This window comes from Ammospiza nelsoni, chromosome 19 (genome assembly GCF_027579445.1).
Source record: "Ammospiza nelsoni isolate bAmmNel1 chromosome 19, bAmmNel1.pri, whole genome shotgun sequence".
NCBI lineage: Eukaryota > Metazoa > Chordata > Aves > Passeriformes > Passerellidae > Ammospiza > Ammospiza nelsoni.
Genome location: NC_080651.1, coordinates 4,891,950 through 4,917,335, shown reverse-complemented (window position 1 = coordinate 4,917,335; position 25,386 = coordinate 4,891,950). Strand labels below are relative to the sequence as shown.

The window sequence follows — 25,386 nt, the reverse complement described above, 5'->3', positions numbered from 1 at the left end:
GTCTCAAAGAGCAAAAATCTCAAGAGGAGCTTCATACTTTGGAGATGAAAATCAAGAATTGTGATGAAATCCTTTTAATTAATTCTCTCCCTTCTCATTTTAGAAGTAGCTTCATTTCAGTAGACTGAACCAAGAAAACAAAATTAATCCAAATGCTACACCTGGAACACATATACATACTTATTGTGCCAAAAAAAGGTTAATATTACATAGATTTGGAAAATAGACAGGGTTACTAGAATAGTTTATCTTCTAATGAGAAGCCTTTAGCTGTAGGAATGAAATTATCAACATGCAAGAAAAGACATTTTCTCATATACTGACTTGATCCAAAATGCAAAGCTAAGCACTCAGGTTTCTTATTAAAAAATTGAATATGTGCAATACTTTTTACTGCTTCGTGTTAGTTTTACATTAATCTAGAAGGAAAATTTCCAATGGGAATTGCAGCTTGCAAATGCAATGGGATTTGCAGCTTGCAAATGCTATTCTCAGCTATGCTGTTAATATTTTTAAAACATGCCAGGAGGGACCTTTTTGACTGGGGATCCTTAATGACTGAAAAGGAATGTGTAGCCTCTTACTGAAGATCCCTGGGTAAAGTAAGACCTCTCAGGAATGCTGGCATGAGACAAGGAGAAATGCCAGAACATTAATTCTCTGGTGCAAGCTTCTCACTGGGACACTTTTGCTAAGATGTGGCCGAACACTGGACCCTGGAGATGGTAAGAATGAATTTTACATTGAATTTCTATTGAAAGATAGGTATTGGGTTGAATAAAATTAAATATGTTAAGTACTTTTTCTGGTTTTGGCATATTTAATCTGGGTAATTTTTTACCTGGGTAAAATGAGTCCTTCAGAGACTTGAGCTATCATTTCAGATTAGCAGTACTAAAATGATGGATAGAAAGAGTTGGGGATTATGTCTAGCAAAAAAAAAAACAGTGATGAACCTAACAAAGGAGAGATTAACTAACCTGGTGAGGTACTTTGGGCCAGCTACTGGTTTGGCCATTGCAAGAACAGAATGTGAGAGATCCGAGCTTTGTGCCTGCACTGCTTAGAACATCCCTGGATCTCAGGGTAGCTGTGAATGGACTGAGATGGCTTTGAGCTCTTCTGATCCTGCCCCTTCCTTTGGAGATTCATTTCTGCAATGCTTAATGCAGTTATTAGCTGACCTCACAGCAGGGAAAACATGTGGGACTTCTGAAGTTTCAACAGTATATTTTAAACCTAGGAATGTCTTTATTTTGCTTGGTGACATCTAAGTGTCTGCCCGCTGAGGAAAAGTAAGTCTCGCAAAGAAAAGTGAAGAGGGCAAAACCAGCTAGAGATTAGTGACAGTTGACTCACAGAATTTTTAGACTTAATGATAAACTACTTTCTGTGTGTGTGAGATTTCTATGGTTACTCAAATTCCTCCCATCTTCACAGCATATGTCAGAGAAACATGAGCAGCAGGTTCTGGATGAGGAGGTGACATTCAGGATGTCCTTTCCATCGCATGCCAGAGTAGCTGAAAATCTTCAGTTACCAAACAGGTGAGTGAGGTGAACAGGCTCTGATGGCAATGGAAGGAGAAGGAAAAGGCAAAAGGAGCTGGACAATGGCATGGAAAGAGAAGAAATGAGAACAGCAATATGAAATAAAATTAGCTTGATTGATTGGCTTGTTTCTCTGTTGACTGCACTTGCAAGAGAAGCAGAGAGAGGCTACGCTATGGAAATAAATTTGCTTAGATTTGCACTAGCCTTTTTTTCTTCTAAGTGAATGTTGCAATTATATAAAAATGTTTACCACTTTTCTTCATAAAACAAGAACATCAGAACATTAAACCCAAATTGTACAAGGCATTTTCAAGTGCAGAAAAAGTCTGCAGTATTGATAGCAGATGTTTTGGATTGGTAATTACCAGATTCATTATATACATTGGAAGAAGAGGGTTCTCCAAACTGGCTTTCAGTTTTGAGAGGATACACATTAAGAATAGTAAAACTTTGGTTTCTTATGGGTGTTCTACATGTGTTCTAAATAATGTAATATGGATCTTCAATAAAGCTGGGCTGTAATTCCTAGGAGAACATGTAGGACTAGAATAATCTATCTAAAGATGGCTTTAGGAAGAGCAAACCTTGTTTGGAATGATTAGTTTAGACTGAAAATTATAGCAAGTTGTAAGAATCCTGAAAAATCCCCGCAAAATAAAACATTCAATAAGTGTGATATGAGTTTAGAATCCTGAGGAATATGATAATTTTCCAAGTACAGCAGATTATATTTTCAAGATATTTATAATTTATGCTTGATATTTTAATAATTTTATATTGTTCAAAATGTATTATCCGAAATAAAAATGCTGTTTTTCTTATTCATTTATTTACCCACCCAACCCAGTGAATTCTTTCCTACCACAGAATTGTTCTAGGTCTGCTGCAATAACATGCAAACACAAACCAAAGAGTTCCCTAGAAATCTTCAAAAATATCAAAATCTACGTTTTTCCCCTCAAAGTTAACTTTTGATGGGTTATAACCTCCCCTTCCTTTTCTTCCTATTTCAAAACCCATAAATCTTTTTGACTAATCATCACAAAAGTACTTTATTTCTCTTTATTGCATTTCCTTCTGAAGATCTGAGACAACTTCTCCGGTTTCTCAGACTTACTTTTAATTCTGATGCCATTTCACCCTGCCAACGTGTTTGGACGTCCGTGTCCCAAAAATCTCTCAGGACCTTCACAAAGTCTGCAATGTGACAACCATGTGAGGTACTCAGGGCAGGGAGTCATGATAGTCACAGTGTGGTCAAAAGGGCAGTTCCTGTGGCAGATACATGATGTGGTTTCCAAGTGTGGCACCAAATACCCCTGCTTTAAAAGGCAACAGAAATCACAGCACAGGATGCTCATGTATTCTTTACCTTCCATGGTAGCTCTGGGTATTTTAGGCCAGAGTTTTTTTCCCCTGAAGACCCAGGTCTCTGGCAGACTCATGCTGGGACAGCCTGTGTCCATCTCAGTAGCTCTATCATGATGGAAAAGTCACATTCTGGCCACAGATTCCTCCTAGGACAAGGGATCCTCCAAGCCAAGGACATGAAGCACAACCCACCTAAATAGGGCAATTATCTGTTCTTGGCTTTCCAAAGTCCCTCCCTCCTCCAGCTGTGGGCAACTCCCTGCCACATGCCAGGGCAGAAGGAAAGACTTCATCCCTGTCAGCAAGAGGAAGATGACTGGAGGGCACTGGAACTGAAGGGCACCTCTGTGCTTGCAGCCTCAACTGCACAGAGACTCCCAGATGGAACCGTCCCCTTTGGGACAGAAACAGCATCTTTGCGGGTGGGTGTCTTCCATGCCCTTCCTCACCTGGTTTCTGCACATTCTGCCATGGTGGAATCAGCAGTGATTGCATAGGAAGTCTTTGAGAATGTCCTCATTAATAATTAGTGTCAAGGAGGAAAATCCCTGTTGCCCCACAGTTTGATTTGCATTACAGGTATGATCATGGGGCCCACTGAATATGCTCTCACCTCAGACTGGCATTGACCTCTTGGGACATCCATCCTTTGCCCTGAAAACCCATTTCAGTCTAGATGCCAGGCCCTCAGCACTTGCTGTTCTGCCCCACTGATCATTTCCTATCATGCTGCTCTACCAGCTGAGGGAGAAATAGCCTGGGTTTGCAGTGTGTGTTAGAAACTGACCCTCTACCTCTCACAGCAGCCCTCTCCCCAGGGAAGCTGGTCCTGCTGACATGTCCCAGGGGAATATGCCCCCTTGGCAGAAGGAAACCTCAGGGCAGGAAAGAAAGACAAAGAAGATGATGAGGATTTCTTCTTTGCAATGTAGCTCTGATGTTCTTTTTTATTGAACAGTGAAGGTCAGATGGCCTTTGCTTGGCTTCACAGTGCCATGTTCAAATCTGCTTTACAGGGAAGAATATCTGGATTATTTCTCTGTTTTGCGGTTCCATAGAGGTAGGCCATGGGAATGGCTCATCTGCACTTTAGGCTGCCAAGAGGTTTTTCTGTCACTTCTTCTAGCCTAAAAGTCCAGGTAGTCCTTATGTGTGGCAGCTGGACCTCATCCTAGGAGGAGTGAGGGTGTTCAGAGCCCCAGGCCTCTCCTGGTGCCTGCACTATGAAGGTCCAGCCAGATCACAATTGCCAAGAGAATATTGCAGTCGTCCTCCTTAGGCTGCTCCACAGGGTGTGCAGTGGAGGTGGAAGGGCCACTGACGCTGTGTCTTGTCCTTTTGTTAGCCACACACTCACAAGCACCTCCCTGGTTCCCTTTCTGGGCAGAGTACCCAGTGCAGAATGAGGCCCTGTGCCCTGAGCAGCACCTGCCTCTGTCAGCTCAAGGTCTTTTCTTCCAGCATTGATGACACAAACATTTCCAGCTGTTCTTTGGCCCATCTAACCTGTTCTTTGGGGAACACATGAAACTGGCCCACCTGGCTGGATTTTAACCCCTCTGCTGTGATTTGCTCCAAATAGGTAGGCCAGGCAGTTTCAGCATCTAGGTTTCAACAAGATGGGCCCAGCAGTTTCAGGAGGTTTAAAGCACCCAGGTTTCAACAAGATGGGCCATGCAGTTTTAGCAAGTTTGAAGCACCCAGGTTTCAATGAGATGGGCCAGGCATTTTCAGGAGGTCTGAAGCTCCCAGGTTTCAGGGATATCTCCCTGCTGATCTGCAGTGGAGCAGGGCCCCGAGCAGGGTCCCCTCCTGGATGGCTCCAGGCTGCCATCCCCTGGCACTGGGTGCTGGAGCAGAGGCCTGGTCAGCTGCTGTCCGGGAGCTCCCTGTGACTGACAGGAGCCTGATGGGGCCCTGGGACTGGCAACCCCTGCTCCTCTCACCAGGAATAATGCTGTTGGCTTCCTGCCAAGGATCCTAAAGGAACTTCTGTCAAGTGACAAGGCCCAAGCTGAGGAGAAAGCTGATGCCACCTATGCTGTCAGAGCAACAGCCAAGGCCTGAGGGGAATGGCACAGCCACCATCCCAGCTGATGTCCTGGGCTCAGTGTCCTTTGATTGCCCATGGTCACTGTCCCTGGCTGGGACACGGCTTTCCTGAGCTCTCCAGAGGGCCAGGGGAGTCAAGATGCAGGCAGGGCTGAGTCTCCATAACCATCATGTCAGAGGCACCAGCCCAGCCAGGGCTTCTCCTGCAGCCCTGATACTCCCGGGACACTCCAGGCCGTACTCTGGAGTACAGCCCTACATCCTTCCCTACATGAAGGATGGGAAAGCACAGCTTGAGCAAAGGGACATGGATAGCAGCTGAACCTCAGAGCAAGCCCTGCCTCAGACTTCATCCTCACCCAGGAACTGCAGGATGGCAGCTGTGAAATGCTAGCTGTTGGAAGTACCTGGGCAGCTGCTGTGCTGCCCATGGAACAGCACATCCCAGCAGGGGATGGCCATGGCACTGGGCTGGCACAGGGCCTTTGCATGGGCTCCAAAGGGGAACACTCTGGATTCAGTCTCTGAGCAGGGAGAGCACGCTCGGGCCCCATTCTGGTGTTTAACCTTTCAGCTGGCAATGGAGCTGTGCTGCACTGAGTCTCTCTGGGACAAGAATAGCAGCTGCTGCCTTGGGACACAGCACACGTGTCCAGCTCCTCCAGGGCAGCACGTTGCAGTGCCACACACAAGGCAGCCTACCCGCCCAGGAATGTCTTCAGGCGCTATTAGTGGAAGCAGATCATCCCCACAAACAGGCACGACCCGTACAGGAGCCTTGGGAGAGCAGGGCTATTTTGGGCTTTGGCATTGAGCATGAAAGGAGATTGGCTCATCCTCCTGCCCTGGGCCTCCTCCAAAGCTCCTTTGGGCCTTGTCCCCTCCTCCAGCAATGGCTCTTGTGGAGGCTGAGGGGCAGTTTTGTGTGGCCTGGGAGTGCAGGAGTTGAGGGCAGAGTGAGCTGTGAGTTTGCTGGTGGGGCAAGGCCAGCCCTCAGTGTCATCAGCAGTGCCCAGCTGTGCTCAGGGTAGGTCCTGCCTGAGGGTGTACACCTGTCACTGATCCCAGGGCATGGGGCCTCCTTTATTCCCAAACACACCTATAAGAGTGAGAGAGATACAAGAGGGTGCATGCAAGAGAAACAGGCAGAAAACTGGAGGAAAAAGCAGGTGATTTTACAAAAAAATCTAAAGAAAGATATAATAGGTCAGAACAGACAGAGTCACACCCACATTGAGAGAAGAGCTTCTTCAGTGACTTGCCAGGCATTCCCCATTGGTGTCCTTTGGGACAGTGCTTTTGGACAAGTCATCAAAAGCTCTCCAGGTGTCTCATGTGACAGTAGGGCTCATTGATCCTCACTAGTGTGTGTGACTTCTGCAAAATGGGGATGGCATGACTGGCTGTGACAGCTTCAGTGGGGGAAGCTTCATGAGCTGATATTGCTGAAAGGATTTCTAAATTAACTTCATAGTCCTCAGTTCTCATTAATCTGTTTGACTCAGTGTATACACAGAGCCCTATGGCATTTGAGGTTTCTGGGAAAATCATCTGAAGCTGAGTGTTCTCTCTGTCAATGTCCTGAAGAGGTGTGTTGGAGCCACCTGGTGTATGAGAGCTGGGCACTAAGAGACAATCCTGACAGTCCTTCCCTTACACAGCCCCAGGCAGGCTCAGCTGTTTGCCAACTCAAGAGAAACTGGCAGCAGCTGGTGGCAGCAGCTGAGGAAATCTAGGGTGAGGGAGATGGCACAATGTAGGGACACTATTGGTGTCTTGTAACTGTGCTCTTTGTGACTAAAATAATCTCTGTCAAGAAACTATCAGTCCAGTGCAGTGTGCTGGAGCTTCTGATGACTCTCTCAGAGATTAATGTTTAGGGTTCATGAGGGCCAGCATCACAAACAAGAGTGGGAAAAGAAAAAGCAAAAGGATCACCCTCTCTTGACTCCCACATGGGAAAGAAGCTATGCTGAAAGGACAATGGGAGAAGCATTAGGCAGGAGCTAAACAAGGAGCTGCTGGAGACAGGAGAGAGCACAGGCTGGATTTTTCAGGAGTCTCCACAGCAATGGTCAGCCTCTAAGTTTGCAGGTCCTCAATCCAGCACTGACCCCTGCTTCTCCCTTGTCCCAGAGAGGAGAAGTAAGGAAACGTCTTCTGCAATGCAATTGCCCAAGGAAGACAAAACCCAAAGAAGAACATACCCAAAGAACAAAACCACTGGCCATAGTGTGTATGCAGAGGAATCTACTACAGTCTTTATTCACTAGACACTGAGGTGGGTACTAAGGCTCATGGCAGAAAAAAGTGACCAAGAGGTTCACATTTTGTGCAGCCCTCAGGTCACTTTGCTGCCTGGTGACATGCTCACTCTTCCTCTTCTATCCTCCTATGGAACTCGCGGCTCTTGGCTCGGAGCTTGTTGACCTGTGACTCTGCAATGTCAGCCCGCTCCTCGGCCTCCTCCAGCTCGTGCTGGATCTTGCGGAACTTGGACAGGTTCACATTGGACAGCTCCTCCTGTGTGGGGAAAGGGAGTCAGTGGTGAGGAGCCCAGGGCAGGGGCTTCATTCCTCTTGCACCTTGGCTTTGTTGAGCTGCAGCTTTTCCCTTGGGGGAAGGCACAAATCTCCATCCCATTTCTTCCACTTCTTACATGTCATCATCCTCACACATTGCTCATACTTGCCTTTGAGGAATATCCCTTGTAGAAGGAGCATAATGGGATTTAAACATAATTCTGCTCTGGAATGTGGGAAGGAAGCAAGATGGGCAGCTGGAAATGTGATTCTTTTAGTGCAGAATCAAATATTCAATTACATCTGCAGATCCTTAAGTGGGGTTAGGAATTTATGAGACAATGATTACAAGAGGGCTCCTCTCATAAATTGCCTTAACTGAATCAGAAGCCCTATACTGTGCTGGACTGTTTCTGCAATAAAGAAACCATGCAGAGGCAATCTGAAATTCAGGGGCTCTAGGACTTGTCTCAGGGCATCCCTGACTGCTGCATGCCTGGAAACAGACAAAGGTTCCTTGTACAATTATAAAAGCATCACACAAAGGTATTTGGGAGGGGAATTCCAATACCTTCCCTGTCTGCTATAAAAACAATAAAAATAAGTTTTTTGCAAAATTTCTTAATACACTGTGTTACTGATATTAGACTCCCTATAGGTTGCTCTGTGGTTCTAATGCAAAAAATGCTGGGTGCATTTGCCCTCTTCAGTAGTCTTCTTAGTGATTCATTGGCAAGGCTGATTTATGATCCTTTCAGAGAATTAGGAGAACTCCATTACTGATGAGTGGCATCTTCCAAATTTCTTGTATCTATCTCTGGGAAAGTGATTCTTGCCAAGCACTCAGAGAGATACTTACGGCCTCCTCAGATTGTCTCTTGTAAGATTTCACTTTCATTTGCAGCTTGTCCACCAGATCCTGCAGCCTCAGCACATTCTTCCTGTCTTCCTCAGACTAAAGCAGTTGGTAAACAGATTAGAGAGTCAATTCTTGGTTCTGCATCATGGGAGGTTAACAATTCCCCTTGGGGATGGATTGTGCAAAATGTGACTCACTGTGAGAAGGCCCAGTGAGAGCAGGAGAGCTCCTGCCTTACCTGGTAGGTGAGTTCCTTCACCCTGCGCTCGTACTTGCGCACACCCTTCACGGCTTCAGCGCTGCGCTTCTGCTCAGCATCAACCTCCCCTTCCAGCTCCCGCACCTGCAAGGACAAGCCCAGCCCTGAAGCTGCCCTGCCAATGTCTCTCCAAGGAGGGACACGCTCCCTCAGGCACAGCCCCAGCCCTACACACCCTGGCCTCCAGCTTCTGGATCTGCTTCTTCCCTCCCTTCAGTGCCAGCTGCTCGGCCTCATCAAGACGGTGCTGCAGGTCCTTCACCGTCTGGTCCAGGTTCTTCTTCATCCTCTCCAGGTGGGCACTGGTGTCCTGCTCCTTCTTCAGCTCTTCTGCCATCATGGCCGCCTGATCAGAGCAAAAGGTCAAAGCCATTTTGGGGCTGGAGATATTTTGGGGAGAGTACATTCACCATCAACAATGCCAGGAGCGCCCAACTCACATCTGTGATGGCCTTCTTGGCCTTCTCCTCAGCATTGCGGGCTTCCTGGATGGTATCCTCCATTTCACTCTGGATCTGGGAAATGTCTGTTTCCAGCTTCTTCTTGGTGTTGATCAGGCTGGTGTTCTGTGCAATGGGAAGTACATGGCAGGAGTTAAATTCTAAAACCTGCCACAAATAAAGACTTTCTCCTTCCAGATTCCAATTCTTACTCTGGAATTATTATTACAATGGCTGTTTACCAAATGTCAGGCATGGGCTTCGGGAAGAGATGCAAAACACACTTCTGTTTGGGGACATCAGTAGTACAGCCTTTCAAGTACTGCTGGCTCTTTAAATTTCAGCCCTCTGTGTTTGGTCAGTGCCAATGCCAACAGAGCTGTTTGCTTCCTCACCTGGGTGTGGAGGAGCTGCACACGTTCAGCAGCATCCAGAAGCTCCTGCTCAGCTACTTTCCTCGACCGCTCCGTCTGCTCCAGGGCTGCCCGGAGCTCCTCAATTTCAGCCTGCAGCAGGTTTGCTCTGCGCTCCACCATGGCCACCTGCTCCTTCAGGTCATCCTTTGTCCTAAGTGCATCGTCCAGATGGATCTGAGTATCCTGGAAAGATAGAGAAAAGAAATTATTAGGTGTCAGTTGCTTGAGTGGCATAAATATCAGGGATCTCAGTTTCTATTTCTGTAGATCTGCTGAACGGACCTTGAGCACAGCCTGGGTGTTCCTCAGGTTCTTCTGTGCCTCTGCAGCCTGGCGGTTGGTATGGCTCAGTTGGATCTCCATTTCATTCAGGTCTCCCTCCATCTTCTTCTTCAGTCTCAGGGCTTCATTCCTGCTCCTGATCTCAGCATCCAAGCTGCTCTGCAAGGACTCCACAACTCGCAGGTGGTTCCTCTTCAGCTGGTCAATCTCCTCATCTTTCTCTGCTATCTTCCTGTCAATCTCAGCCTTCACTTGGTTGAGTTCAAGCTGCAGGCGCAGGATCTTCCCCTCCTCATGTTCCAGGGAGGCCTAGAAAAGTAGACACAAACATTGATAGCATTGATAAACCTATTGTTTGTTTTTTAGAGAATGATAGGATATTTCCAGAGATCTTAGCTGTCTGCACTCTCCAGCCAGAAGAGAAGACAACCAAGGCCTGGTCAGCCATGTTTTCTCATTTCTTTAGTGCAGACACCAGTGATTATGGTCATATACCTCTGCTTCCTCCAGAGCAGCCTGGATTTCAGATTTCTCTTGCTCAATCTGCTTCTTCACTTTCTCCAGCTCATGAACTGCCTTTCCTCCCTCCGCAATCTGCTCCGTGAGGTCGGAAATCTCCTCTGTGGGCACAAAGATCAATGGCATGGTCAGGCACAGAGCAGAGTGGGAAGGGCTCTGCCCCACCAAGGGGACAGGCATCTCTGCAGACCTGCAGGCACAGAGCCATGAACAATGATGGGAATGGCTGATAGTGAGAAAGGCCAGGGAGGAGCAGAGGGCCAGGGACTTACGCTGCAAGTTCTTGTTCTCCCGCTTCATTGTTTCCAGGTGGTCCAAGGACTCCTCATAGGCATTCTTCATCTTGAACAGCTCCGTGCTCAGAGAGCGCGACTCCTTCTGCGAGGCCTCCAGTTCAGCCTGCGTTTCCTCATACTTCTGCTTCCATTCTGCCAGGACCTGAAGAGAAATGGGGGGTGAGTAGGGCTGTGGCCATCACAGGGCCCTGCTCTGGCCAGGAGTGCTGGTGCTGGAGGCCAAAAGACCTTGTCAAAGTTCTTCTGCTTCTTATCCAGAGCAGCACAGGCAGCATTGGATTTCTCCACATCAATCATCAGGTCCTCCACTTCATTCTGCAGCCTCTGCTTTGTCTTTTCCAGGGAGGCACATTTGGCATTGACAGCCTCAACCTGTTCCTCTGCATCCTGCAGGCGCTGGGCAAGCTTCTTCCTGGGAGACATAAGGTCAGGTTACTTTAACACCGAGTATCAGTGTGTGCTTGCCTTTTATTATAGTATGCCTAATCAATTTGCAGTTTGCAGTCACATGGTGCTAAGGGCTACATATGCACTGTCCTTAGGCTTTGCTTTTACTATAGTACTAAATATATATTATAGGATTAAGTTTCTAATTTTCTATTGTTCTTCCACAAATCAGATCCGTGACTTATTTCTCATAATATGGTGATGTTTCCCTTGCAATGTCACCTTTGAATTTTCAATCTTATTTTTCTGCTTTTTCTATCACCCCCTACTTGGCCTCCTCGAGCTCCTCCGTGCGCTGAATCGCGTCCGTCTCGTATTTGGTTCTCCACTGGGCCACTTCACTGTTGGCCTTGGACAGGGCTCTCTGCAGCTCCCCCTTGGCCTCCTGCTCCTCCTCATATTGCTCCCGGAGCAAGTCACAGTCGTGGCGAGCAGACTGCAGGGCATGGGCCAGGGCATTCTTCGCCTGTGGGGACAATTGGGTTGGGACAATTAATTTCCCATGAGATAGTAAAATATTAACTTGATGAATGTTGTTGAAAATTCCTGGATTATAACATTTAATGTGAGACCAAGAAAAATGGCATATTACTTCCATGTTTTGAGAATCTAGAATGCTTTTTCAGGAGAGATGATAGGTAAATTTCAGGTATACAGCTGCGAATCATTGAATCCTTTTAAATATGTTCTAAAGTTTCAGCTGCCACTGTGAAAAAGTAGATTAAGATGTGCAGTTTCTTTTTAGATATGTCTCAATCATTTTTTATATGTCATCATAAATTGATTAAACACCTAAAATTGTTTGTCCCTGTCTCAGTATCCACACTGGGTGGGGGGGGGGGTGTCTTCCTCATCTTTGCCACAGAGGGAGGAGGTAAAATTTCTCACCTTGCTTGATCACTCAAGAGTTAAAATGATACAGCTAACATTCTGATATTATGTGAGAGTAGGAAATACAGAGTAAACAGATTCCCAATCCAAATCAACCCCCTACAGGAAGTAACTTTACCTTTATTTCTTCCTCTAAATGTCTCTTTAGTTCCTCAATCTGTTGAGTGAATGCCTGTTTGCTTCTGGATAACTGAGATATCAAACCATCTTTTTCTTCCACCTGACGTGAATATTCACCTAAAAAAGTTTTCAGACAGATTGCCATTTGGAATCAATATTAAATCAATATTTCTTTTAAGCACAGTATACCAGCTTACAGAGAATAGATCAATTTGAGTAAAGCAGCAGTGTTTTTTCTTATTATCACTGGTTACACTTTTTCCATTTTGAGGGAATATAGGGGTGTATTACCTGACTCTGTCTGTAGACGAGCTCTTTGAGCATTGAGGTCATTGATCATGCGCTGATGCTCTTCTTCCTTGGTCTTAATCTCACTCAGCTGATCTTCGAGAGTGCGGCACATCTTCTCCAGGTTTGCCTATACATCAAAGTTATGTAAAACAAGAGGACTACCACTAAGTTCTAGCATACTGTTCTCAAGGTGAAAAACAATGCAATTGGATTTGATGGCAGAATATAATCAGAATCAAAATCGTGTATTAGGAAGTGTATAATAGGGCAGTAACATGACAGAAACTCCATACCTTGGCTTTGGAGACAGACTCCATGTTGCTGGCCAAGTCATCAATCTCCATCTTCAGCTCACTCTTCTCCTTCTCCAGCTTCTGCTTCACGCGTTGCAGGTTGTCGATCTGCTCGCCCAGCTCAGCTGTGCTGTCCGCGTGCTTCTTGCGCAGGGCGGCAGCCGTGGCTTCGTGCTGCAGCGTGGCCTCTTCCAGGTCACGGCGCATCTTCTGGAACTCTGCCTCACGCTTCTTGTTCATCTCCACCTGAGCTGCTGTGGCCCCTCCTGCTTCTTCCAGGCGCTCGCTGATCTCCTCCAGCTCCCTGGACAGGTCAGCGCGATGCTTCTCTGCTTTAGCGCGAGAGGTTCGCTCTGCCTCAATCTCCTCCTCCAGCTCCTCAATGCGGGCCTGCAGAACAGCAGGGACCCTTCACAGCCATGCCCTCCTCCTGCCTGAGCTGAGCCTGAGCAAGGCAGGGCAAAAGGCACAGAGACTTGCCTGCAGCTCCTTGATCTTCTTCTGAAGCTGAACACCCAGGGCTTGTTCATCTTCAATGTTGCTCTGGATCTGGCTGATTTCAAAGTCTTTCCTTTGGGACAAGTGAACCGTATTAGAGCACAAAGAAACAAGACAAGTGCTGCAGCCCAGCACTCAGGTGCCCCAGAGGCACACTTACTTCTTCAGTTTCTCATCCAGCTGCTGCTTATCATTCTCCAAATCCATGATGCTGTCCTGGGCCAGCTTCAGGTCTCCTTCAAGTTTCCTCTTAACTCTCTCCAGGTCCACACGCAGTTTCTTCTCTTGCTCGAGGGACCCTTCCAGCTAAACACAACAAGACCATCAGGGCTCTGCCAGCCAGCTTGGGCTCCATACCTGTCCTCTTCCTGTTCTATATCTGTGTGCTTACATCATCCACTTGCTGTTCCAGCTTGGTCTTGGCTTTGGTCAGAGTATTGACTTTGTCCTCCTCTGCCTGCAGGTCATCCAGGGTCTGCTGATGCGCCTCTTGGAGGGCTTTCTTCTCCTTTGTCAGCTTCACAATCGTCTCATCCAGGGCTGCCATCTCCTCAGTCAGGTTTTTTGCCTTTGAGAAGAAGGGAGCAAGCACAGACAGAAAATGGCGCTTAAAACTTTCTAACAAGTTTTTCCAGAGTGCAAGTGACAGGTTCTACCTCATACCTTGTTTTCAGTGGCATGTTTTTCCTTCTCCACCTTGGCCAGTGTTAGCTCAAGGTCATCAATATCTTTCTTCAGCTCTGAACATTCATCCTCCAGCTTCCTCTTCTTGGCTGTCAGATCAGCATTGATTTCCTCTTCATCCTCTGCCCTTTCTGTCAGCTCCTTAATTTTGGCTTCCAGCTGGATTTTGTTTTTGATGAGCTGGTCGCACCTTTCCTCAGCATCAGCCAAGCTATCTGCTTCCTGGTGGGTAGACAAAATTTTGTGGATTCTAATGTTTTGAATTTGTTCTGCTCTGACTCTTTAATCACTGAGTAGCACCTGAACCTGACCTTCAACTCCAGCAACAGAAGGATTTTAACTACTAATTACCAAGCAAAGAGAGGATGGCTTTTCCTACACCTGGATCTACAAGTACAACTTTCAAGTGTGTTTTGCATTTTGCCACAAAATTAATTCATTGTTCTATCTCGTGTCAAGGATCTACATTTGCCTCCTTCCTGTGAAGACAAGAGCACTGACTCCCAGTTGAAACTCTCTGTATCTTTGCACTGGCTGTCAGAGTGCTTACACATCACTGCCAGAATTTGTTTCCTCAGCTTCATATACATATAATATAATTTCCCAAATTTATTACTTTTGGTCTTCTATAGCCTGATCTTCTGTTTGTAAAGAACAGTCTGAATGTATAGACTTATTTTCTGAGTGATAAAATAAAGGTAATAAACTCACAGCCTGTACTTGGAGCTGCAGGTCATTTTTCTCCTGCACAAGTTTCACCATTTTCTCTTCCAGCTCCTTCCGCTTTGCCTCAGACTTTGCAAGCTCTTCCTTGGTTTTCTCAAACTCCTGTTTCATGTTGGCCATTTCCTTCTCAGACTCTGCACTCTTCAGCAAGGGCTTGATCTTGAAGAACAGCTTCATCCATGACCAGTGTTTGACATTCATGAATGCACGAATGTTGTACTGGATGCAGAAGATGGATTCCCTGAGGCATAATTAAAATGTACAATTAATATTCTCAGTCTGATGAGTGTCAACACTTCCTCCCAAGCAGAATGACTCTTTAACTGAAGAAGAGGAAGGTGTACCTGCGCTCCACCATTCTCTGGTACTCCACCCTCATCAGGAAGCCCCTGCACCTGGCCTGGGTGCGGGTGATGAGCTGTGCCAGTTTCTCATCCCTCATCTCCTCCAGGAGCCCCAGCAGCCCAGCTTTGAAGAACACCTTGAGAGAGACAATATTGCAGCACATCACTGTCAGGTAGAGAGAGCAAAGCCCAGGCAGGCAGTGAATGGGGGGGTTGTACCTTGGTGTGTCCAAATTTATACTGGGTGTGATCCACATCGATTGACCCAAGGAGCTTCTCAGAAGCCTTCTTGCTATCGATGAACTGTCCCTCAGGGATGGCACTGGCATTAAGCACCTTGTATCTGTGGAATCAGAAGAAGATAAGACTATTTTTCTCCAAGCAACACACAGTAGCCTCTAAACCCCATCAACTGGTTTTGAAAACAGAGCACAGCCTAAATGGACCCATGAATGAACCAACATTGCTTTTAATGATGCTGACAAGAGCAGAGCTCTCACCTCTGTTTGAAGTCAGCATAGAGGACTCTGCTGGGGAACCCTTTCCTGCAGATCCTGATCCCTTCCAGCACGCCGTTGCAGCGCAGCTGGTGCAGCACCAGCTCGTGCTCCATGGCACCTGGCAACGGAGAGCACAAATGAGGGGCAGAGATTGCATTGCAGAGGGGAATGGATGTATCAGAGCAAGTATCTTTCATCTTGGGCTTCTTACCAGGTGTTTTAGTCTCATTGGGGATGATGCAGCGCACAAAATGGGGGTGAGTGCTCCGCAGATTGGTCATCAGCTTGTTCAGATTCTCCTAGAGGAACCAGTTACCAGTGTGAGTTTCCTTGTTTCGAGTGTTTGATGCACCAAGGTAATGATTTTACAAACTTCTCAAGCTGGGTTTTGAGCATTTCAATAAAGTCACAGAAACCAAAAAATTTCTTCTATTTGAAGATACTGAGCACCAGAGGGAAATACAACAGCGCTGCTATTGGTTCAGTGAAAACTTATATATAATTTCACACATTTACAAAAAATAAATTACTTAGATTTTTCACATTCTGCCTTTAGAACTCAATCTACTTTAGTATTAAGAAATAGGGATTTTTTACAATGAGATATCTATCTCCTTGGAAATTATTTTCACCTCCTCAACAGAAATGCAGGAATACTAGTATTACCATTCTAGTTTGACCCAAAGACATAAAAATATGAGTATCTGAATGATATCTGCAAATAAAAAAAAAAAAAATAAGAAAGAAAACCATCACAAATTAGGCTTCCACAATTTTGAAGAATGAATGCTTATTTTTGAACATATTTGCAAAGTTAAAATTGACTGTGGAAAACCTGATGTGGAATTCCCAAAGAAATTTGCCCCCTTATAGTAGCTCCTTCAAATTTAATATTAGCTCACCCCCTTTCTGCACATTTCAGAGATAACAGATACAGTACTATACCCGGAAAAGAGCTGAGACAGTCTGGAAGGAAGAACCCTTCTTCTTGCCTCCCTTCTTGCCACCACCACCCTCTGCAAATTGAATAAAGAAAAACAACATTTTAAAATTACCATGAAACAACTTTAAATGTTTAGTGTTTATGGTTTTAATTCTTTGACAGGTCTCCCACATTAAAAATACAACTTTCATAAAACTGACCTGCATCTGCTCCACCATAGTTGGCAAAGAGTAAAGCCAGGGTCTTCACAGATGATTTCTGGTACAGCCCAATGACAGTTTCATTCAGAGGGTCCTTGTTCTTCTCCAGCCACCCAGAGATGTTGTAGTCCACTGTGCCAGCATAGTGCACCAGGGAGAAGTGGGCCTCAGCCTTGCCTTTGGCAGGCTTGGGCTTCTGGAAGTTGTTGGACTTGCCCAGGTGCTGGTCATAGAGCTTGTTCTTGAAAGAGGTGTCAGTTGCCTTGGGGAACATGCACTCCTCTTCCAGGATGGAGAAGATGCCCATGGGCTGGGAGAGATTATGACAAACAAGAGGGAGAAACAGATTAGAAAGGAGATATCTCTTGGTTGGAAAGTTGCTGAAGTCAGAAAAGGAAGCTGTTCCCATAGTGACTTTAAGTCAGAGAAAATCCACTAAAGTTCAACTTTTTTCAGTGTTGCTGTTTCATTCAAAATTATGGAAATGCCTTTGCTGATAAATTATTATAGATATGACAATGTGAAATACTGTTCTCTCCATAACACCTGTTTACTGGTAAGTACTTAGAGAACACAACCTTTTTCACTTCATTTTGTAATTTGGCAATGAATTCTCTAACCAAAAGCCTTCATATCTGAGTAATGATCTCCAAAACCACTTCTACCTGCTTGCCACTTTCACAGAGTATATATTTGAAGAAGTCAAAATATTCTCACATGCTTCTTATTTGTTTCTCTTGGCAAGCATAGAACACCCCATTTCTATTAAACTTGAACAGGAAGGATACCTTCTCAATGAGCTCAATGCAGGCAGCCAGGTCCATGCCAAAATCAATGAATGTCCATTCAATTCCCTCCTTCTTGTACTCCTCCTGCTCCAGCACGAACATGTGGTGGTTGAAGAACTGTTGCAGTTTCTCATTGGTGAAGTTGATGCACAGCTGCTCAAAGCTGTTGTACTGCCAGACATAAAAAGACATACAAGGATTTCAAGGATTAGCAATAATACCAAGGTGTGTTCTTTTACAATCCTAATTCACTGTATCTTATATTTTACATACAAGTCCCCTTCCTGTGTAGTTTTTCTTTGCTATCTCTACAGGATATTTAGAAAAGAGAGGTTTTTAATTTAGAGCAATGAGAAGATTAGTTTTCTATTCTGTTGTTTTTTCAGGATTAAAAACATGATTCCAAAAGCCCTACAAGAAAGTGTAGGGAGATGAAATATGTTTCAAAATTCTCAATTATAGTTCTACAAAAATTCTAGGAAAACTGTGCTCCTTACATCAAAGATCTCAAAGCCAGCAATGTCCAGGACACCAATGAAGTACTGCCTGGGCTGCTTCGTGTCCAGCTGTTGGTTGATACGAACAACCATCCACAGGAACATCTTCTCATAGACAGCCTTTGCCAGGGCACCCACTGAATTGTTCACCTAAAGCATAAAGAAAGCTTTGGAGGTTACTATACACAGCAGAGGACAATCAGTGGGAACCATCACAGCATGCTCCACATTACCATATTTTTTTTACCTGCTGCACAGTTTGGCCCTTGGTCACGTATTCATTCCCCACCTTGACTCGGGGGTAGCAGAGGGCCTTGAGCAGGTCTGCTGAGTTCAGACCCATCAGGTAGGCAGCCTTGTCAGCAACTATCACCAGAAAAGACAGAAGAATAGATATTAAAAAATTCCTAAAAGTTAGCGCTGGACTGTCCTAATAGTATTCTCCACAAGGTTGCACAACAGTATCTGTCATAGCTAAAAAGCTAATTTCTCTTTTTGTGTTCAGGGACTCAGAGTCTATAACTCTTCCTGAGCTTCAAATTCTGCAAACATTCTTCAGGAGACATCATTGTCTTTATCCTCTTGCAGATGTCAGTATGAAACTTTAAACTTTCTAGTCATATAGCAAGAGGATTTATCACTCAGAAAGATGGTGACATGGACTGTCGCTCCTACTGTGACAGAGATTAATGAAGTACACGTCAGAGTTCTCTCCAGCAGGTAACGGTGAAGAAAAGCAGAACATTCTGTCTTGTTAGGCTCCATACTACAGCAGAGGTTGCAAGGTGTATTTCACCTTAAGTATGATTAGCAAAGTTACAGCAATTGACATGCAAGTCTCCTGGCTTACTGTCAATGTACACTGGATCTCTTCTATAGTAGTCACAGAGTAAAAAGTACAGGTATCATTAAATGAGATAAATGCCTCAAATGGAGCATTTAGTCATGGAGCAATTAGTCATGGAGCAACTACTTTACACATTTAAAGCCTGAAATCTGTTTAAGTCTTTCTGTAATAAAGACTATCTTGTTTGGAAAGGTTGCTGACTCTGCTGATACCTTCTGTGCCGTCAGGCTCTGCCTGCTCCTCACGCTGTTTCTGCTTGAACTTCAGGTTCCCATAGTGCATGACAGCCCCTGTCAGCTTGTAGATGGCTGTTTTCTCATCAGCACTGAAGCCCAGGATGTCAATGGCACTCTGGCAGCAGAAACACAATGTACATACAGCAGGGCTCAAGTGCACCAGATGATCATTTGGTAAAGTTACTCACATCTGTGGCCATCAGCTCCTCCTGATCATCAATGCTGGGGACTGTGATCTCCCCTTGACTTACAAAGTGGAAATCGTAAGGATTGGTGGTAATGAGAAGCATGTCTGAAAGCAACAGAAGGAGAAAAACAAGCTTAATTTAGTTTCCAGATAACACAATGAACTATTGCTCAGTGCTCTTCCTTCAAAAAAAGTTAGTGATCTTTCCTACCAATTAGCTCTGGCTTCTTGTTGGACATGATCTGATAAAAGATGTGGTAGCTCCTTTCCGCCTTGAGCTGGAAAGTGACTCTGGACTTCTCCAGCAGATCTGGCAAGGAAGGTAGGACACAGTCAAGCACAAGAAGTCGGGAAGGCTGGAGGGAAGGGGGATCAGGCCAGAATAGTGTCTTACATGTTTCAATATCAGCAGAAGCCAGTTTGCCTGTGGCACCAAAATGGATTCTGATGAATTTACCCTGAAAAGAGCAGGAAAGTCAATTGAGATTTATTTTACCAGTCTGGATAGCAAGAATATCCAAATTGGTGTTGACAGCTGTACCAATTAATAACTCACAAAGCGTGAGGAGTTGTCGTTCCTCACAGTCTTGGCATTTCCAAAGGCCTCCAGCAGTGGGTTGGCGCTGATGATTTGATCCTCAAGCGTTCCCTGCAGGGTGATAATCAGTGCTAGTTATCCTTTCCAAAAATCATGTCAGGAACAAAGAAAAGCATTGATCCCACCATGTATCAACTAATTTACCTGCATTTTGCCTGACGCATGTTCTTCCTTCTTCTTCTCTCCACTGGCTGCAATTGTTGCAAAGTACTGGATGACACGCTTGGTGTTCACAGTCTTCCCGGCCCCGGATTCTCCGCTGCCAAAGCCAAGAGGGAAGCAGAGGGTGCGTGGTCAGGCAGGAGGGGCCCTGGCACCGGGCAGCCCCGCAGGGACCCGCGCAGGGGGGTACCTACGTGATCAGGATGGACTGGTTCTCCCGATCTGTGAAGAGACAGAGGTGAGAAACAGACATAAGAAAAGACAAATTAGAAATTCAAGAACTAGGAGAAAAATAAGAACTGAAGCTTCCAGAGGATCCAGGAAAAGAAAATAGCAAAAAGTGCCCAGGGAATTCTAGTGGGTACTTTTGATGTGGTCAGCAGTACTGCAGCTCTTAGCAACTGGTTCTATATAAAGGAATCACTGCAGAGAAACTTCAGTAGTCTTATGCCTTTCCTGACATTGTCTTATCATCAAGTTACTTATTTCTTTTTTAACAGGCAAGTACAGGTTATGAAAATATTGAAGTTGCAATTGTTTTGTATGTAAATTCTTCTGAAGCTAAAAGTCTCTAGAACAATTTTATCAAAATCTTAAGGCATCATTAATTACAGAACATCTGACCAACATCTTTCATCCTTTTTCACCTCTATTTTTTTAATCCCTATATATACAGAAATTATGCATTCTTGAGATTACACATCAACAACATTCTTTTTTTTTTTTTCTATTCTGTATGCACTTCCCAGAGTCTAAGAAAAGAACGGGAGAAGAAGTTCTAAAATCCTGCACACCTTTTGTTTCATTGCATAGATAAGGAAGAGAAAATAAGAGGTGAAAGGAAGAGGGAAAAGTGGCAAGAAATTTTTTTAAGTCGCCCAATTTAAATGCTAAAAGCTTTATTTTTTCCTTTATATTGTTTTACGAAGCTTACTTTTCACTCTACAGTGCAATGGATTTAGAGATGCAGCTACAGACCAGTGCACAAGTTCCAGAGATCATTAAAAGCTGTATGTAATTTACATCACATGGCCATCATCTATGTCATGAAATCCATTTGCATATTAAATGCCTCAGGTGAGGTTTACATACCTCTTTAAGGTACACCTCTCTGTTTTATTTGTCAGCACTGATGCTTGAAGATTTAAATTTATAGTATGTATATCATTTATAGGATATGTATCATTTAACCGCACCCTGTACTCTCCATCTGAGACTAATTTAATGATTAACATACACAAGTCCATCCATATATGTAAGATTGCATTATAGGCATAAGGTATACACAACGAAATAGGTGATTTCTTTCCAGTGAATTTACACCCTCTAGGTTATGTCCAGGTCCTTAGTGATTCTAATGAGAGCACTGACACTCAGCTCTCACAGACCATTAGAGTTAAGTGCACTAATCTTCCATTAATTTCACACACACAATTTTTTTTTTTAAGTGTGGCACTGTATTTCCAGATAATACCCTAAATTTTCCTGTACAGATAGACAATTTCAATAGCAGCTCAAAGGAAATCAAGCACTCACCAGTCAGCATGGACTGATAGGCGTTGTCAGAGATGGAGAAGATGTGTGGAGGGGCCTCCTGGCGCTTCTTGCCTCGGTAGGCCAACACCACCTCGGGGTTGTACACCGGCAGCCACTTGTAGGGGTTGACAGTGACGCAGAAGAGACCCGAGTAGGTCTGCAAGGAAGGGACACAGCACGTTGCCTTGCCCTGAGCCTGGCCCAGCAGCTCCTGAGGCTGCCCAGAGGAAGCTGCTGCTGCCACTTACGTAGATCATCCAGGCTGCGTAACGCTCTTTGAGGTTGTACAGCACAGCGGGTTCGTGCAGGTGGGTCATCATGGCCATGTCCTCGATTTTGTCATACTTGGGAGGGTTCATGGAGAAGACTTGGTCTTCCTTCACAGTCAGGGTCTGCAAAGAAAACAAAAGATCCACATGTATCGCCTAAAATCTCAAAGTGGGGATCAAATTTTGTCTTTGACTCTTGTTTTTGACTCACCTCTCCCCCTTCAGTCTTGACAGTGACTTTTCCCGATTCCCTGCTCTGGATTGTCCCTTTCACAAAGGATTCTTTGGGATGAGCCACGAAGACAGATGACTTGGCATCGAAAGGTTTGTTCTGGGCTGCAATTCTCTCCTTCTCCGATTTTCGGAGGTAAGGAGCTGCCTCCCCAAAAACAGCCATCTCAGCATCTCCAGAGGCCATGGCTCTCCTCTAATGAAAGCTTGTCAGCAGAGGTGCCTTGTGAAGAGCAAAATGTTATTGGTCATTAAGAAGAATAATACAATTAATACCAATGAGAAAGCTCCTTGCTCCTTGCTCTTTAGCAAATAATTCCTAGTTAGTCTCCAAAATAAACTCTTGAAAGACACCAATTAAATCCACGTTGATTTGAAGTTAAAAGTACCATAGTCTAAACTCAAGAATAAGACTTAGACTTCTACAACATGTAAATCTTGTAATAGTAAACAGACCATCTGAGTATTGAGTACAGTTTGGTAAGTCACCCTGAATTCAGACAAGGTTTGAGTTTTTCTCATAAAAGAATCTAGTAATAGAAAAATCACTCTCTGTTCGGGTCCTTAATTATCAGTCATGAGTCTTCAAGAGAGTACTTTCTTGCTGAAAGGATTACCTTTTCTATTTAAGATAAAAAATTACTTCAATTTTTAGATCTTCCCTATTTCCAACGATCTAGCCTAAGCAAATTCAGCTGGAATATAAGAGGATTTATGAAGAGAATTTGTGCAGCTCTTTAAAAGTTGTGTCATAGAATATAGATTAGGAATGAATTATTCAGCGTATTACCTTTGGGTAACAGCTTGTATCCTGGTATATGGCCAACCCTGTAAAATAGGAATGGCAGTTGTTTCTTATTGCTGAACAGAATTCCATAACATACTGTAGATTCAAAATACAGGCATGCATCAAAATTACACTGAAAATTTTAGTTCACATGGGCACTCCCTCATGGAAAGGGTTGTTAGAGAAAGAAGAAATGAAACAGGATATTGCAAGGATGTGATCCTCTTTCTTCAAGCTCATGAAATGCATGCACTTACCTGGAAGCCTTCTGCAGAGACAGGCTAGGCTTGTCTCTGGCAGATTTTATAGTGTCTCGCCTGCAGATGATGCAGATGGTCCCCCTTTCTTCGGTCAAAACATTTCTGGCAAACCATTTTTGGCCAAGCATTGTCTGTCAAACTAAGGGCATAATTGTCACTTGATTTGAATGATATAATTAGAACATTTTTATATCTTACTGACTATGTGAATACATCTATAAATAATTTGTCAAGAGTGTTAAGGAGAGAATCTGGACTACTCAAGGCACTTAGAGAACTTGCATGGTTCTATTGCTGCCTTTCTCAGTGATTTGCTCCTTGACCCATGGTAGTTTCCTTGGTATGTTTATACCACAACTTTTAAGTCATGTAATGGTGATGACAACGTCTATGATGCTTTAGGAACATATGCATTGAGAGGAATGGGGAAAATATGTCCAAAACTAGCAAATAATGTTGGGAACCACTTTTCTGTGGTATTTTCTAAAAAGCATGAAGTAAAATTCTATTGCAGCTGAGTTTTCTGTATATGACACTCTCAATAGCTTAAATTATTTGGAAAAAGTGAGTTGGGAGCCTAATCCCAAGTAATGGGAGACTATTTTCATATGGAGCTCTTGAATAGATTCCTGAGCTGACTGTTGAGGAATCAAATGTTGCAAATGAGTTAAGGTTGCTTAAAGTATCACCATCAAAGGCATTAGTGAAAGAGTGCTCAATATAAATTTGCAAAAGCACAACCAAGTTTGATGTCAAGGTTTGCTCTATTGCTTGCTGCAAAGATCAAGAAAAATCTACTAAGATGAAAACTGGGAAGCTGAATTCCTTACAGCTCTTGCCATGTCCAGCACTGATGTCCTGTGTTTAAATTTCTCCATGCTCATGCTGTTCAGGGAATTCAGGTTCCTCAAGTTTCCTGCTTCAGGCTCTTCCCCAAGTATCTCCTCATTTCTCAGCAGCTGTCCTTTCAGGACAGAAATACCTACTTTAAATAAAGAAGGGGCTACCACACTGCTCAAGCAACTCATATAACACCCATAGGAGACTACAACTGCTCCATACATTATGGGCAGATGTTATTTTGGGTTCTAGTACTCATTGCCAGTGAGTGCTTGTAGAAATCACTAAGAAGGGTGTGAAAGAAAAGCAGTGTTGACTTACCTGGTTTGAATACAGCTGTGGACATAGCTGAAAATAAATCTGTTTTAGAATTGATCTACGACAATACATGTAATGTAGCATTCTGTGAAGGGTTAAAATAGCCCCCAGAAGTCAATATTATTGTGTTTCTAAAGCACATCTCTCCTGAGCAGTCTCTTCTCTTCACAGCTGCTGCAAAGGGTGTGCTAACTAGCAGTTCCTGGAATGCAATGAATTTCAATCTTACAAAGCCCAGAATGGTAATTTTGTTGCTTATCTCCCCAGATTTCTGCTGGATCCTTCATCCAGTCATGTATTTGCTGCAGTCTGAGGTGCCATCTGGGATCATGTTTATCACAAGTTCATCCCTGCTTCCAATATTCAGTTTTGCCTGTCCAGAATTCACATTGGGCTATTGGCATCAGCCTGCCCAAGAATTTCTGTCAGAGCTTGCCTGATGCTGTTGCCCTCACAGCAGATGTCCACATGGCTGAAAACATCCCTAAGGCAGAGGAGACTTGAGTTTCTACTAGTTGTGGAAATCCCTTCAGTACTTTGTCTCTTTCAGGTGGCCCATAACAGACTCTATCACAACATCCTCATTTTCCTCCTGTTTCTAACAGGATGTCTGCAGCCCCACAGTGGAGCACTGCACAAATGAGGAGCACTTTGACATAAAGCATAAAACCTTCTCATTTCCCCTGTGTATTCTTCCTACACAGTCCATACTGTCCCATGACTATGCTGCTGTGATGCACACTGTCCTACATTACCTCCATAATTCTGATCACATTCCCCTTCTTCCTTGTAAAATCCCTACGCTTGCAGCTATTCCCTTGTTATTTCTCAGCTTAAGTGTTCTTCCCATAATGAAGCTGATTTTAGACCCTTCTCATCAGTTTAGTAGTCTCATGGCAGATTTCTTTCCTTCTCAGTCCTCAAATACAGATGTCCAAAAATCATGGGGAACTCATAGATGAACTTGTGAAGCTTCCAAACAGAGTGAAAGCTCCTACTTAAGAATCCATTAATATATCACAGGACTGCCAGGTGACCAATGAAATACCATGGCATTAATAGGGCTTATGGGGAAACCAAGAGAACTACAGTGCAGCAAGGCTGGTGGCTTTATTGACAAATGAATTCAGCACCCCTCCCTCAACTCACTTTTTGAGGGCAGTGCCAATATTTTGCTTTCTTGGTCTCAGTCCTTAAACTTTACAGTAAGCAACAATAAAATGGGAGAAACCCAATAGGGCACCTGTTCTGGTTTCATGAATTGGTTGGAAGCCCACTGCATCCCACTCTTCCTCGAAATTTTAGCATATTTTGGAATAGGGAT

General features: G+C 44.3%; 1 protein-coding gene and 1 long non-coding RNA gene across 4 annotated transcripts in view; one reads left to right on the top strand and one right to left on the bottom strand.

Moving 5' to 3' along the window:
* Positions 1-22,044, bottom strand: part of LOC132081807 (myosin heavy chain, skeletal muscle, adult-like) — a 43,304-nt gene extending 21,260 nt beyond the window's left edge. Inside the window, exons 1-38 of one of the 3 annotated variants that reach the window (XM_059485728.1) lie at positions 21,838-22,044; positions 21,606-21,749; positions 21,358-21,514; positions 20,016-20,043; positions 19,804-19,918; positions 19,618-19,710; positions 19,456-19,519; positions 19,273-19,371; positions 19,063-19,166; positions 18,851-18,989; positions 18,039-18,157; positions 17,792-17,941; positions 17,295-17,465; positions 16,507-16,816; positions 16,309-16,379; positions 15,575-15,662; positions 15,364-15,481; positions 15,083-15,206; positions 14,864-15,000; positions 14,505-14,760; positions 13,773-14,015; positions 13,501-13,677; positions 13,270-13,415; positions 13,092-13,182; positions 12,612-13,001; positions 12,319-12,445; positions 12,026-12,144; positions 11,286-11,482; positions 10,798-10,981; positions 10,546-10,711; positions 10,250-10,374; positions 9,755-10,063; positions 9,452-9,655; positions 9,057-9,182; positions 8,792-8,962; positions 8,596-8,700; positions 8,358-8,453; positions 7,250-7,499 (exon numbers count right to left, since the gene is read on the bottom strand). In XM_059485728.1, coding sequence (XP_059341711.1) covers positions 7,347-7,499; positions 8,358-8,453; positions 8,596-8,700; positions 8,792-8,962; positions 9,057-9,182; positions 9,452-9,655; positions 9,755-10,063; positions 10,250-10,374; positions 10,546-10,711; positions 10,798-10,981; positions 11,286-11,482; positions 12,026-12,144; positions 12,319-12,445; positions 12,612-13,001; positions 13,092-13,182; positions 13,270-13,415; positions 13,501-13,677; positions 13,773-14,015; positions 14,505-14,760; positions 14,864-15,000; positions 15,083-15,206; positions 15,364-15,481; positions 15,575-15,662; positions 16,309-16,379; positions 16,507-16,816; positions 17,295-17,465; positions 17,792-17,941; positions 18,039-18,157; positions 18,851-18,989; positions 19,063-19,166; positions 19,273-19,371; positions 19,456-19,519; positions 19,618-19,710; positions 19,804-19,918; positions 20,016-20,043; positions 21,358-21,514; positions 21,606-21,749; positions 21,838-22,044 — 5,823 coding nt within the window. In that variant the 3' untranslated portion in view covers positions 7,250-7,346. Of the gene's footprint in view, positions 1-7,249; positions 7,500-8,357; positions 8,454-8,595; positions 8,701-8,791; positions 8,963-9,056; positions 9,183-9,451; positions 9,656-9,754; positions 10,064-10,249; positions 10,375-10,545; positions 10,712-10,797; positions 10,982-11,285; positions 11,483-12,025; positions 12,145-12,318; positions 12,446-12,611; positions 13,002-13,091; positions 13,183-13,269; positions 13,416-13,500; positions 13,678-13,772; positions 14,016-14,504; positions 14,761-14,863; positions 15,001-15,082; positions 15,207-15,363; positions 15,482-15,574; positions 15,663-16,308; positions 16,380-16,506; positions 16,817-17,294; positions 17,466-17,791; positions 17,942-18,038; positions 18,158-18,850; positions 18,990-19,062; positions 19,167-19,272; positions 19,372-19,455; positions 19,520-19,617; positions 19,711-19,803; positions 19,919-20,015; positions 20,044-21,357; positions 21,515-21,605; positions 21,750-21,837 lie in introns of those variants that run through there. The other 2 variants (XM_059485730.1, XM_059485729.1) reach the window with 2 other exon arrangements.
* Positions 316-2,395, top strand: LOC132081817 (uncharacterized). Its single transcript, XR_009419742.1, has 2 exons — positions 316-725; positions 1,441-2,395. It is a non-coding gene; the product is annotated as an uncharacterized LOC132081817 (long non-coding RNA).
* Positions 22,045-25,386: the final 3,342 nt, after the last annotated feature.